This window comes from Cyclopterus lumpus, chromosome 3, assembly GCF_009769545.1.
Source record: "Cyclopterus lumpus isolate fCycLum1 chromosome 3, fCycLum1.pri, whole genome shotgun sequence".
In the NCBI taxonomy this organism is placed as follows: domain Eukaryota; kingdom Metazoa; phylum Chordata; class Actinopteri; order Perciformes; family Cyclopteridae; genus Cyclopterus; species Cyclopterus lumpus.
Window position 1 is genome coordinate 21,653,637 of NC_046968.1, and position 13,774 is coordinate 21,667,410.

Below are 13,774 nucleotides of genomic sequence, written 5' to 3' on the forward strand. Positions count from 1 at the left end.
GAAACATCAGAGTACTTTTAATTCCCTGAAGCTCCAAAGGCACTGATGATAATGACAGAGGTCAGTGCACTTATAGTGGCTTCATAATGATCAAAGGTTAGGGGACTTAGCATCCTTATATCTGCTTTAGGAGGGAGGCTTCTCGGTCTCAGCCGCTGCCATCGGCTCTTTGTTGGCTCTTTAAGGAAAGCCAGTCTGCAATAAACATCTTTAATTGAGCTTAAACGGTTGTAAATGGCATCAACGGCTCCAATGAATTCATTGATGGCGAAACTGCAGAATGATAATGAGAGGCATCAAACACTGGATGGCTCACCAAGAGAATGGTACCTGATGACTTGAAAACTAAGTGGTTATGTGATGTTTAAGATGAAATGAAACAACATCAAAGAAAAACTAATCAACAAAAACTATTATTGTGTTTTTTTTTTTATTTGTTCATAACATTTTACTGTGAAACGGTACAAATTAAATAAAATAAAAATGAAATAATTGTGTAAACAGCTTAGCTATCATGAACAATATTAAAATTGCATTAAATCTGTATCTGTGATGAACCACATGGGTGTATAACGGTTTCAGAACACTTTTACTTTGGCGAGTCAAGAAACAAATTATTTGTTTTGGAAGACAATACTCAAAAGGGAAGGCATGTCAACATAATTATATTTGAGAATTTTGAGTTCATACAAGGTTCAAACAGTAATGCTCAATCACAGTTTTGGCAGTAGTAGCTTTGTTGTTGGAAGTAGATGCAGCCAAGACTAAATGAGTCTATCTATATTAATTTCCTCAGCACTACAAATTAAAAAGGCAACCAGGATGACAATTTGACATCTTATTTATTGTACATTTTTTACTTACTCTTACTCTAATTTCACTGTACTGCACAGTTATGGCCATTGCACACCAAGGGAGGGTAACATATACAACAATTGCGACAGTTGCAACCCTTTTTCATTAAAAGGTTGAATAGATATGCGCAGGCAGAGGACCGACCAACGGTATCCTATTGATCCATAGCAGTGTCTGGCAGTTTGTCTGAGGTATATTGTTGTATAGCTGAGCTAATGCAAGCTAGTTTCTATTTAACAATATGCTCAGAGTGAATTTGAGTTTCCTCTGGTAAAGTTATGCAGTGTACAGTGCATATCTCACACTTATATTGTAAAAGGTAATTCATTTTGCTTTCTTGCTTTGTCCCGTACACACAAACCGATTGGTTTATGCTTTTTATTCTCATAAGCTTAGAAAAATCAAACTTACTCCTAAAAAAAATGAGGACTCAAGACAATATAGATAAGAAAAATTGGTGACCGGATGTTCAGTATCCCCACAAATGTAGATTCCTTTTAAAAGTTCATCATCAACCTTTGGCACCTAATTTGTTGGGATAAAATGAATAAGTGTGCCTTTGCCACTCTGCACCTCATATTTTTCTATTTAGGCCAGTTGGTCAACTCTCTTCCCTCCAACTGGTGAGCCAATATTCGTTGTGCGTCACTGTGATTGGCACAGCTGTTTAAAAGCTATGAGATTAAGTAATGTGTATGGCTGAGAAGGTAATGATTCGCCACCTTATCCTGCAATTAATATTCCACTTCACCCAATACACCTGCCATGTGTGGATGCTCACTGAAATAGCAGGAGTGGCCTGATATGCTTTCATTATCCATCATGTGCGCAAGACGGAACGACCAAAAGATAGGAGCACATTTGTATTGCATACGTGGTAAATCATTGTTTGAAACTAGCTTTAGTCTTATGTGCATTTAGCTTGCCGTCTTTTTCATCATACATATTAAGTAATCCTAGTTGATTAGCATGTCCCTAAAATGGAAAAGTACTAACTGTTCCTGACTTGTTCAGTAGAAGAAATAGGAGGTAACGATTGACATAGATTTTGTAAAAAAAAAAAAAAAGCATTACAATTTGCAAATCAGTATAATGTATTCAGTCCGATTCAATTTGGATTACCCAAAACGCTCTTCACACTGGATACTGCTAGTCATCTAAAAAGAAAAGGAGTGTAAAAGTTACAACCAAAGAGACTCAAGACGAAGAGCAAAAGTACTCACACTTCTGTCGTGGTCCCCAGAGAGCATTTAAGTGTACGGTAGATTGCATTTCTTTTTGCTGGCTTGGTGAGCAGTGGTATTCACAAAGCATGGTCAAAGGACAGCTGTGTCCTTGTCTCTCTTTCTCTCCACTGCACTGTTATCAATCAGACAGACTAGCCACAGAAAGATGGACTGAAATGCATGCACACTCAAACACACACAGCCATACGCTCTGAAATGTACGCACATTCATTTTCCTGGAAAATGTAAGCAAGTTCCTCTCTTCCACACTGTGTGCTTCCCACCCCTCTGTGACTTCAGCGGACTTTATATTCATCATAACCTAATGAAAAATATAGATTTGCCTCTGGAGATTAGGGCGAAGGAAAAAAATGTGAATGTATAGACATCAAGGAAATGGAGCATGAAGGAGGGGAAAATATGGAGAGGGAAAAAAAAAAAAAGTGAGCGAAAGAAAGAGAATGACAGATAAAGGGAGAGATGCGGAGAAAGAGAGATGGGCTCTCTAAGTGTAGCAGCACACAGGCACAGAGCTGTGAGTTCCCAGGCAAGACAGCATGAGCTGCCTATTTGTCAGCATTGATCAACCCATTAAGGGGCTGTGGTGGGAAGCATATTGGTTTTGGAGGCCAAAGGGGCAGAGCGAGACAAAGATAAAGCAAGACGGGGGGTTGTTGAACTCCTTTCAGCCTCGGCAGCCACACGTCTATAGGATGAAAAACCCTGTAGTCCTCCTCTCCAATGTACATGCAGTTCATTTTGCGGGGCCCAGCGGGAAGGTAGTACTTGTCATTTGTCTTACAGCATCTCTGGAGGCTCAACTGTATGTGTTAGCTTAGCTTTCTGCTGCTGCCATGCTAATCAGGACCTAGCTAGCTCTTCGGACAGACATAATGTCACTTATCCTCTTCCTTAGTGTGAGTGTGTGTGTGTGTGTGTGTGTGTGTGTGTGTATGCATGTGTGTAGGTAAAGGGTGGGTGGTGTGGGAGTCGGGGTGAGTCCTGGCCCTAGGGGAAAGCAGGCTACCTCTTCGCCCAGCCTCTGATGAATTCATATAATTAACTCTGCCTTGATCTGTTGGCTAATCCTGCACTCAGTAATAAGGGATTAAAATGTCACCTAAGCCACCTGCTGTTATTGAGCCCCTAGACTTTTTGTGCCTGTGTGTGTATGAGTGAGAGAGAGAGCGAGAGAGAGTATAAAAGTACATTTAATTTCAAGATTTCTGTGCAATAAGCATATGTGCTGGAAACATTTCCTCTGTTTGCAAGAACATGTATGTGAAGTACACTATGAATAAAGTAGCTCAGCGAAGCAGACATCTCAGGTGCCGCCACATGCATGTGAGCGTTACTCACAACTCCGTAGTCTGGCATCGAGCTGAACTCAATAATTTGGCAGGAAGCTGGAGCAGACGTTTCAGCAGACTTGCTCTGAAAAGTCATTGTCACAGTCACTAAAAAGGGACATGAAAGTGGGACATGCTGGAAGGTGGGAGTTGGGGAATATTCTTTCCCCTCCCCTCATACTGTGACCTCCTTGGACAAAGTAAAGAATAAAAGAAGAAAGAAAGAAGAAAGAAAGGAGTGCCACTTGGTTGGCTGACAGCCCACAGACCAACGGGCAGCCGGCCACCTCCGCTCGGTTGCCTAGCAACCCCAAGTGTACTTTTGGGTTGTCTAATGACTCTTGTTGCTGCAGTGGCTCAGGGGCTACTAATGAAGCCTCCTGACCAATCGCTGCCGTTTAAGACCTAGAAGCTGACTGATCACTGGACAGGGATCTTGGGACTTCAGGCTACTCTAAACCTCTTATATGAGACGAATTCTTCCCCAAACCTGAGCAGCTGACAAGACACACTCACACTCTCTCTCACACACACTACACACCTTAAATACAATACTGCGTACAATGCTCCAACTGACCTTAACTCTCTCCACAGCATACTCACACACCCTCAACGTATATCCTCATACAAAGGTTCATATTGATAAAGGGATAGATGATTTTTTGTCCGTTCTCTTACGAATGTCCAGCAACATAAGCGATTAGTGCGCCCGCACAAGGCCCTGCAGTGCAGAACCTGTTTAGGCAACAAAACCACTGAGTTAGGCTTAGGAAAAACCGTGGTGGTTAAAATAAGTATATTTATTACTTAAATTATAATAAAACAATGGTTTCCCAGATGAAAGTACTATGTTTGCTTATCCACTCGACCTCATTCCTATGAGAACTAATCTACGTCTACCGAGTTCCTTAGCGGAAGCCCTGCATGTCCTGGCTTACAATTACACGGTTTATAAACTACAGTGCATTTATTTGAGTGGTTTTAACGAAAAGAAGTGAATGAGAACAGCCTGCAAAACCTCACCTTACTCTAACTTTACCTCAGACTCACTTGCAAACATATTCAGGGCAATAGTGAAGAGTGATACTGTCCTCGCCTGGCTGTTTAAGGCCATACAAGGATGATAATAATGATGTTAAGAGCCCTTTCAGCCCTTCGTCCAGAGTATGAACACAAACCAACAGAACTCTGTCTACTCAGTTCTCCCAGAGTCTCAGTAAGCCAGACTTCGACACAGTAGAGGCTGCAGCTCAAACATCTGGGCTTCTTCCCCCTTGAAAGCATACAGACATTTAGTGACACATTCCAAAATGGCTTTTGCTGCTTAGTGTCTGCAAAGTCGAACACTATCAACGATGTCCGCCCTATAGGAATAACGCCAAAACATGATTTTTATTTACTTATTTTTTACATATCAGAAGAAGTGATAGTTAGCATTTACATCTGTGAATGTGTGTGTGCGGGTCCCTCTTTCTGGATTTGACTACGCTTCCGTCTGAATCAGTGTGTGTGTGTGTGTGTGTGTGTGTGTGTGTGTGTGCGGCTTCATATGCGTCTTTGTGATGCGTCCGTCATCTCTATGAGCTTTGTTCTAGTGCCACAGCATATTGCTAGGCGAGTACATTACGTCCCCAGGGTGTCACCATGTATACGCTTGTCTATACATGTCTCAAGCCTTAGTTCTATATTTGGCCATGGTCAACTGCTGTCAAGAGCTGCGTTGCCTGAGGGCCACACACCCACTGTGCTGCCCTTTCTGACTGATCTGAGGGGCAGTATCGTGTGCCATTCACTGGCACTCACATGTTGGACCTGTCTGCATGGCCTAGTTAGAAAGATAGGCCCACTGCTGACTGAAGCCAGCAAAACACCATGCTAAATATGAAACACCATGCCAAATATAAAACACAATGCCAAATATGACATGCGTGGGTAGCTTCAATAGGCAAGGGTCTTTGAGTGTGGCTCATAACACCTTCCCTTTTAAGGAAAGAGGAGATATTATTTCTGTTTCAGAGAAGTGACAAGATCAAGTGTTTTTTTCTGTTTTCACATTCAACTCTGGGTAGTGACAAAAAAAAAAAGAAAAGGAAACCATAGACAGGGGAGCAAAGAGAGCCAGGGGAGTTTTTATTCACGGCGTGCAGTTTTTAAAAGGTTTTTTTTTTATGTTAGCTTGGCGACGTTTTGCTTTCACTTCACTATAAAATGGTTCTTCAAAGGTTGTTTATCGATTCCCCACTGTTAACCTTTCACAAGCTGTTTCACAGCTACGCTGTTCGGTGGCTCTCAGCAGCTTCCAGGAAGGGCAGGCTGGGGCAAGGTGGGGTTGGCTGTCCAGACCAGTGGCATATTGGTTGGGAGTTGCAAAGGGCCTTCTGGGTCGAGAGGAGAGAGAGGAGGAAAGGATGAAGGCAGAGGAAGAGGGATTGCTAAGGGTCAGGGATGAGCAGTATATAGCTGGTGACTGGGAGTCTGGAGCCAGGAGGGGACAGGAAGAGCAAGGACCAGCCTGAGCGGACCTCTCCCTGTGGGTCTGGGAGTGGCTGATGTAATGGCATTAATCTCCAAGTGCCATCTGACACCCAGTGTGGTTCCGTCATTGAAAAGTGCTAATTCTGCTGAACTGTGAGGGGAATTCAGGCTTCTCTAGAGGCAGTGCCCTGGATTAATTAAACACGTTGGCATAGAGAACCGAACAGATTGATCTCTTTTTTACGGCATCATCACTGCTGATTCTTGCATTAAGTTCACAGAGCAGGACACAATCAAGACATTAACGCCAGGAACACTGCCACATTTGACTTGTTCTCTCCTAACATTTTGTGCTAACCTGGGATTTCCCATCTCTTCCTTCTCTCTCTCCCTCTACTTCTCTCTCTCTCTCTCTCTCCAGATGAACCGACCCATCCAAGTAAAGCCAGCCGACAGCGAAGGACGAGGAGGTAATTAACCTTCTCCTGGTCTCCGTTGCACACCCCCCTAAAAAAAACACACACACAAACACACAAATACACTGGAACAGCCTACATGCAATCCTTAATATTCTGCTCTCACTTGAGACACACTGGGAGTTAGTAGAGTATCCCGTAATATAGGTCACTTGCTTCTATTGACTTCCCATCTGTGCCAGCAGAGGGGCTGTCTCAGGTTCACAGTCACTGGGAGCGGTTCAAAGACAAGACCGAGAAACATGGAGAGAAATAAAAGAGACAGAGAATGGTAAAAAAAAAAGAAAGAAAAAGGGGTTTAGAGGATCTACATCCCCAGATAATAGTGATAAGATGCAATGGAATAGACCCCAAATATACAAAAATAAGCATGCACACACACACACACACACACACACACACACACACATACACACACACACACACACTTATATCATCACCTCAGAGCTACTTCATGGACAGGGACGGTATTTGAATGGGTGTATTAATATATGAGTCACTGAATGAAGGGAAGAGACAGCATAAAGTAAGTCTCTCAAAGTGGGACGTATCATTATTCAAGGTGTTTGGAACCTCTTTGTGGGATCTGTTTTTTAGTTTTTCAACATCCACATGGACAGTATTGACTACAAATGTTTCCACTGTGCATTCCAGCTTACCTGCTTACTTCTCGAACTGCCCGTTTGACTACCTATCTATCTGTCTGCATAATTTACAGTACTGTCCCATGATTACATTGGGATTAAATAGAATGGATTGTTAAAACATCTAAAAGTTATCCAAGTGAGATTCAGTGTGATTCAATGTTTGATTTTAGACTTCCAGCTGGACTCACTTACTGGCATACTGCATATGTGCATCAACGGGATCAATTCTACAAGTTTCTACAATTTTTTTTAAAGAAAGTTCTTCTTTAAAAAGTAAGGCATTAATCATGACATTAAAGTGTGGCGATTGTACTTTGACATAGTACTGTTCTTTTGCATAGCCTCCTCCCTCCATCTTTAATCTGACTGACAAGGTGATTGACTAGATCATTCTGAAGCCATTTGTGACTAACACCACTGAGGTTAATGCAGATGAAGCCTGTTAAAGATGTACATGGGTGGAATAAGATCTAATTGGAGCAGTCAGTGTCTGCCCTGTGCTTGCATTTCAGAGTGGTGATTTAGACTGCCTAGGTCAGATTAGACTGAGCCACTTTGCTGATTTATGTCGTCAAGTGTGAATCAGATGGACAATTTATATTGCCACACACACCCCCGTGTAGATCTGATTTTTGTCAGGTCGGCACTTTAATTAACAGCTATCTAAAAACAGGCAAAGTCTGACCGACAAGGCATGGGCGAGAGCCAATCGGCATTCTCACCAAGATAAATTGGATCTCTGGACTTAAAAAGGGAGGATGGATGGGTCCCAATATCAATTACAACCTTTTTTTTCCAGCAGAAAGAGAAGGGAGATGAACCGGCAGTGTGAATGAAATACTGAGAGCTCTTAGCCTGGCACAGCCTCTGCTAGTCTGTCAAGATGGACTTTCTATATGGGAGGACAGGATAGAATGAAATAAGACCAAGCAGACAGGCCCCAACAGAGATATTGAGCGTTAATGGCAACAGGAAGTCAGCAGACAGGCCAGGGAAGTAAACCACAGTCACAGCTGCCAATGAAATGAGATTTACTATGAAGGCCTGTGGTTAAAGTGAAATAGACAGCCCAGCTAAGACTTACTAAAGGAGAGAAAGTAGAGAGGGATTCTTCGGTGGAAGGCTGGGGAGCAGTGAGGTACACCAATCCCAGTGGGGCCTCTTGATTGTCAAACACAGGGCTGCACCGGGACATTTGTACCTCTAGAATGGATTCACATTTATCACGACCAAGACATCAGCAATTATCTGTCATGGGAACTTGTGCAGAGGTCTCGATTACGTGCCTGTGCAGGCATTAGGGCCCATTACTCCATTTGGAGACTCCAGTAGCCCCTCACAGTGTCCCTATGAGACGACTTGTCTCTGGGGGTATGGGAGTGTCAGGAGGAGAATAAAACCAGAGCTCACAAAATGACTAGGGGGGCCCTGGCGCCACACAATCATGCTGCTCGGCTGCCATTGTGGATCACAGAGCTGATTCTCTTGCTGTCTATTACAATGACTCATGTCTTATTTTATTTTTTCCTTTGATTATCGAGAAAAAATGGAGCATGGGAGGGGGGAAGAGGAGCTTCACAGCCCTGAAATCTATTTCTGTTCCTTGAGTCAGTCGACCCCTTTCCCACAAAGTCCACATTTATCTGATGTGGTTAACACCACTTTTTTTCCCTGCCCAATTCCATCAAACCATGATTTTAACTCAGAGATACCGAGACACAATCAAGGCATACGTTGTCTGCTCACTCAGTCTGTGGTCAGTGCAGGGACAGACTCGCTAATATAGCTCCACTTGAAACCTGAGCAATTTCATCAAAACAAAAGAGGCTGAAATGAGGAAAAGTAGAAATCCCTTGTTCTCCCTCTCTATTGTTTTTCCTTCATTCTCCCTCACTCCGTCTCATTGGTACTGCAGTGCAAAGGGAGAGATAGAGCAAGTGATAGTGAGAGGGGTGGGGATTCAGTACGAGGCCCATGGAGGAATGCGAGAGAGTGAGGGGATTGAAGACAAAAAGAGCGAGAGGGGAAGAGACGACAGGATGAGAAAGTTAACGGAGGGTGATGGAGGCAGCTGAGTGAATCTCAGCAGTAAATCATCTCAGAGCCGTCCCATCCCCATCTCCTCCTCGCCTCGCCAGGAATCTTTTTCCAACTGACCTTGTCTGCCGCTGTGTCTATGAAGAAAAGATGGGGCCAGATTATCTATGATTGGAGATGGCCATTATCTAAACACAATCTTGGAGCCAGGTCCCACTCCTCTAGCCACTGCTGTGAGACTGGAGACCACACTGATGAGAAGAGAGATGACGGGTCAGCATGCAACACCTTCTCCTTTTATTAACTCTGATAAGATGGTTTCAACACTCTCCCGAAATGCCCAGCAACCTCCATCAACATCGACTTTTTCACAAAGTGCCACTCTCAGTGTATTTGTCTACACACAGTCTCTTTACCCTACTTGTTTATTAGTTCCCTATACTTTTGTTTTATTGGATACTTACAGAGTGCCAAAGGCATTGCAATCCCTGCATTTTATTCTTCGCAGCCCCGTGTGAGCCTTTTTAATATCTTATCCATGCCTTTTGTCTGTCTGGCTGAGGGGAGTCTTTGTGAATGGGTCGTGTTTGTCCTTGCCAACCTGCTGCTCTTCAGATGGTTGACCCCAGTCGGGGCATTGATGAGATTGACAGGACCTTAAGATGTTGCGCACTGTGCTGTCATGCCCCACCCCAGCAGGTAGGAAAGAGTGAGGGCTGCTGGCTGGCTCAGTCTGGCAGGCCACAGGGGAGGGGCTGTCTGGAGGCCCCTCACGCCCACAGAAGAGCGCGCTGCACTTTACATGCAAATGAAGCCAGAGGATCCCTCTGTGCCTCTGGACACAATCGTGCAAAACTCTGAAAAGTCCGTAAGAACCCTGGCAGCAGTTGATATGTGTGTGTCTGCGTGTGTGTGTTGAGAAATACACACAGACATGGGGACTCTTGAACAGGCAAGATTATTCAGGGATTTACAACAGTGACCATTGCACTGTATTCATTAAGGTTTAAAAAGGCATCGATTTAAATTACTTTGTTGTAAAGATCCATGTTTGAGCCATGAGAGAATGATGTTTCTGAAGTGCAAAAAGAATGAGTTAAAATATTTGGACACGGGCCGCAACGGGCAATTCCTCACACATTTCCTTGATTGTTCTGTTCTGGTTTTTGATCCTTCTCACTCCGCTGGGTAAATGGGTGTAACAGCTCTTGTGGTATAAGTAATGCATTTACAAATGCGGAGCCTGTATCCTCTCATCATGCTTGATACACTGACAATTCGAATGTTTGTTCTCCTCTGATTGTTCCATTTACCACCTCACTATACTGCATAATCCACTTGCATACATCAGATTGGGAACAGCAGCAGAAAGGTTTAGTGTGCATTTGCGCATCATTTTTACTGGGATCGGGTCCAATTACTAATGTCAGCTGGAGAGGAACTAAACACGAGTTAGAAGTAGAATGGGGCTTATTTAGTAGTATATGTTCTGTAACGGCGACAAGAAAGTGGGGGTTGAGAAATTAAGCTGTACATACACACAGGTTTGTAAGATTTCTTCAGTAAAACTACTGAATAAAGAATTTCACATTGATTAAGTGGGTGAATAATTATCTAAGTTAAACATTACTTTGAAATACCGTAGCGGTAGAAATCACCTCATATGGGCCGATTCCCATTCTAAGGAAAGGTTGTCGATATATTTTTTATCTTGACCAATGGTTGCAAAATGGGAGATAAATGTCCATGTTACATCATAAACTCTTTTTGTTGTCTTCCATTTATCCTCATGTTGTATTGTTGCTGTCTGAAAGCCACTTTTTGGCAATGTCTTTAATGAAGATACCTTTCAGTCACCCTTTTGCACTCGTTACTATTATAGCAAGTAATTGTCCCACACTCACTTTGCAGCATCACCATATTTGCCATATACACTTCTTCTGTTAAGCCCCGAAGATAAAAAAAAATCCTATGCAATAATTCTAATATGGCAAGAACTAAAACTTGTGATCAGCTTTTATGATCAGAAATATTATATGGTGACTTCTTTTCTGCCTAAATTAATCTTAAATACTGTGTAGTATGTGTGCCATTAAAAAAACTAAGTATTGATCCCTAAGAGAGAATCCAAAGTGGTGTAGCAAAGACTGTACAAAGATTACAAAGATATGAATGTGAAAGGCCTATTACCTCATGATTATGACAATGCTCAACAACAAAAGAGTGTTTCTGACAACATCAACCCCAACAGTGTCTATTCTAGGACTTTCTTTCTTTCTCAATAATGTACAAATGTACATACAATGCTCATTATCTTAAAAAAAACTATTCAGAAATCAAATTGCACTGCTTGATTCCAAACAGACTCCTGCCTGTCTCACTCAATATTAAGAAGCCGTTCAAAAACACGTTTGTACTGTACACCCGGTGTGTACGTCTACATGTGGGAGCATGTCTGGTGGCAGGCCTCCCAGGCAGTAGGACACCAGCGTCAGGCTTTTCTAATGAGACCAGAAGAAGCACAACTTCTCAGTTGTGCTGCCTGGAACATTACTCCGCATTTGAAATGCACCCAGCGGCCTAGCAGGCATCATTTATCTTTAGATGCAGCTGTCCATGCTATCTGGATACTTACTTCTACCAAGCATCCCTGACTGCTACCGGCGGGCAAAAAAGTAATACAATTGTAAAAAGAAATACATATATATATATTTACCATCACACAGTAGCAGGAGAGTAATTATTTAACGAAAAATATTCCCATTATTGCCAAACAAAAGCAGAAACTTTTGAAAAGTAGAAATCACAGCACTATTTGCCCGGAGAGAAAGGATAGGGTGAGGGATGTCATTAAAGGGTAAAGAGAAAGCTACAGGGAGGGCAATAGAGAGACAAAAGGAGATGCGAGGAAAGGAAAAGCATACTCTATATGCATATACTGCAGCCTACAACACAAGTAGCACTTTATTCCAGGGAGAGAAGCATCAATCTTGACAGCATATGGCGTCTGTGCAAAATCCATTAATTTTTAATATACGGGGCGCTGAAATGAAAAGGCTTCCTGAGACAAGCAATTGTCAGATGTCAGTAGTGTTTTGATAACTTTTTTGATCTCCTTTTTTTTTATTTGCATTCATAAAACGGGGCTGTCCACATGCCACCTCAGTTTGGACATGGCTGCAGGCTGACATGGAACCATTTTCCACACAATTGCTCCCAACTTCAGTCAGAAGATGAGGAAACACAAAAAAAGACTTGTGAATTACTTTGCGTATGAGAAGAAGTCTGTCTGTGCACTGGCAAAGACCTGAACATAATACAACTATTTGCATTGCAAATATCCAGTAATTTGTAAATAAATTACTCCAGTAAATGTAATAAAAATATCTTCCACATATACACTCAAACCCATGCCATTGTATACTTGAATCTACTAATTATATTTATGTCCAGGAATAACAATGGTGATACAAAGAATCATCAAAATGATGTGGCCTGGCTTCATGTCTACAACACACAAATGCACACACATTATTATTTTAAAGTAGAGGCAAGGTTTTGAAAGTGCAGATTACAAAGGTCTCTTCAGAGTAGGGCAGAGAAGTGCTGTAGAGCTCAAATGTTCTCCAGCTGTGTGGCTCAGCTCGGTTAGAGGGATAAGATGAGCCCCTCTCAATGAGAGATAAGTACCAAGAGGTCAAACAGTCGGCTCAATGAGTTCTGTCATACTTCTATATCCTCAGACAGTTCCATATGAAGGTCCTCACCCCTCTTAATGCAAATACATGACTGTACTTGAGAAGATTATTCTTTTTTTTCCCCCTACTCTTCCCAATTTTAATGGATAACACTTTGGAGTTATGGAGTCGTCGTACAGAGGGTGCATTACAAGATATTTATTCATATTCATAAAATGCCAATTTAAAGCTTGCGAGTGGCCATAGGCGATGAGCGAGAACATGCAAAATCCAATAAGAGCTGCTTTGGAGTCAGCTGCAAAGCGGACTAATTAATAGCAATCTATACTCTGGCCAAGGCATGCAGTGGGCCGACTGAGACACTCTTAGGTCAGGCAATGAAAAGATAGCTGCCCCAAATTCATTTTCTCACCGTGTCTCTCCCAAAGGAAGGCTCCAAAGTACACTCACACTTGCTTTAATGCCTGCACTGGGGTGTAATTTATTTTTGCGTTTGCCAGCACATTTGGAAAGTTCATTACTTCGCTCATGGCTTGTTAATTAGCCTTGTAAAGCCGCCATTAGATCTCCTCGGGCCAGGACCGAGATGAGACTTTTGTCCCAAAACATTAACACACTGCAGGAGGCCTGTAAAACTGCACTCTGTCCATTAAAATTGTAACAGTGACACCTCGGTGCAATACTGAAAGATGGAGGGACAATCAAGGCAAAGTCATGTGTGCTCTGGACAGGCTGTTGCCTCATTTCATGTTTCACCTTTGCTGCCATGCACAGGGGTCAGGCTCATTTCTCTCCAACACCTGTTCAGGGGCGACTTTACAGCCATGCAGCGCCTCCACTGTTGCCTAATATCCAGCTAGAAGTCTGTCCTCCATGTCGGTCTTTGCTAATCCCAGTTGATGGTAAGTGGCTGTCTCTGTAGCGATCACCTCAGGTGTTCTCGCTCACTTCCAACCCCGGAGCTCCGAGGGGTGGAGGGACAGTAATGAGCAGTTGTATAGGCTCAGCTGG

At 42.8% G+C, this 13,774-nt stretch overlaps 1 protein-coding gene across 20 annotated transcripts in view; it reads left to right on the top strand.

Annotated features, from left to right (window-relative positions):
- Positions 1-13,774, top strand: part of si:dkey-205h23.2 (CUGBP Elav-like family member 4) — a 124,023-nt gene that overhangs the window by 78,501 nt on the left and 31,748 nt on the right. For all 20 annotated transcript variants that reach the window (XM_034559455.1, XM_034559523.1, XM_034559542.1 and 17 more), the window contains exon 3: positions 6,327-6,375. In XM_034559455.1, the coding sequence (XP_034415346.1) occupies positions 6,327-6,375 (49 nt within the window). The remainder of the gene's footprint in view (positions 1-6,326; positions 6,376-13,774) is intronic.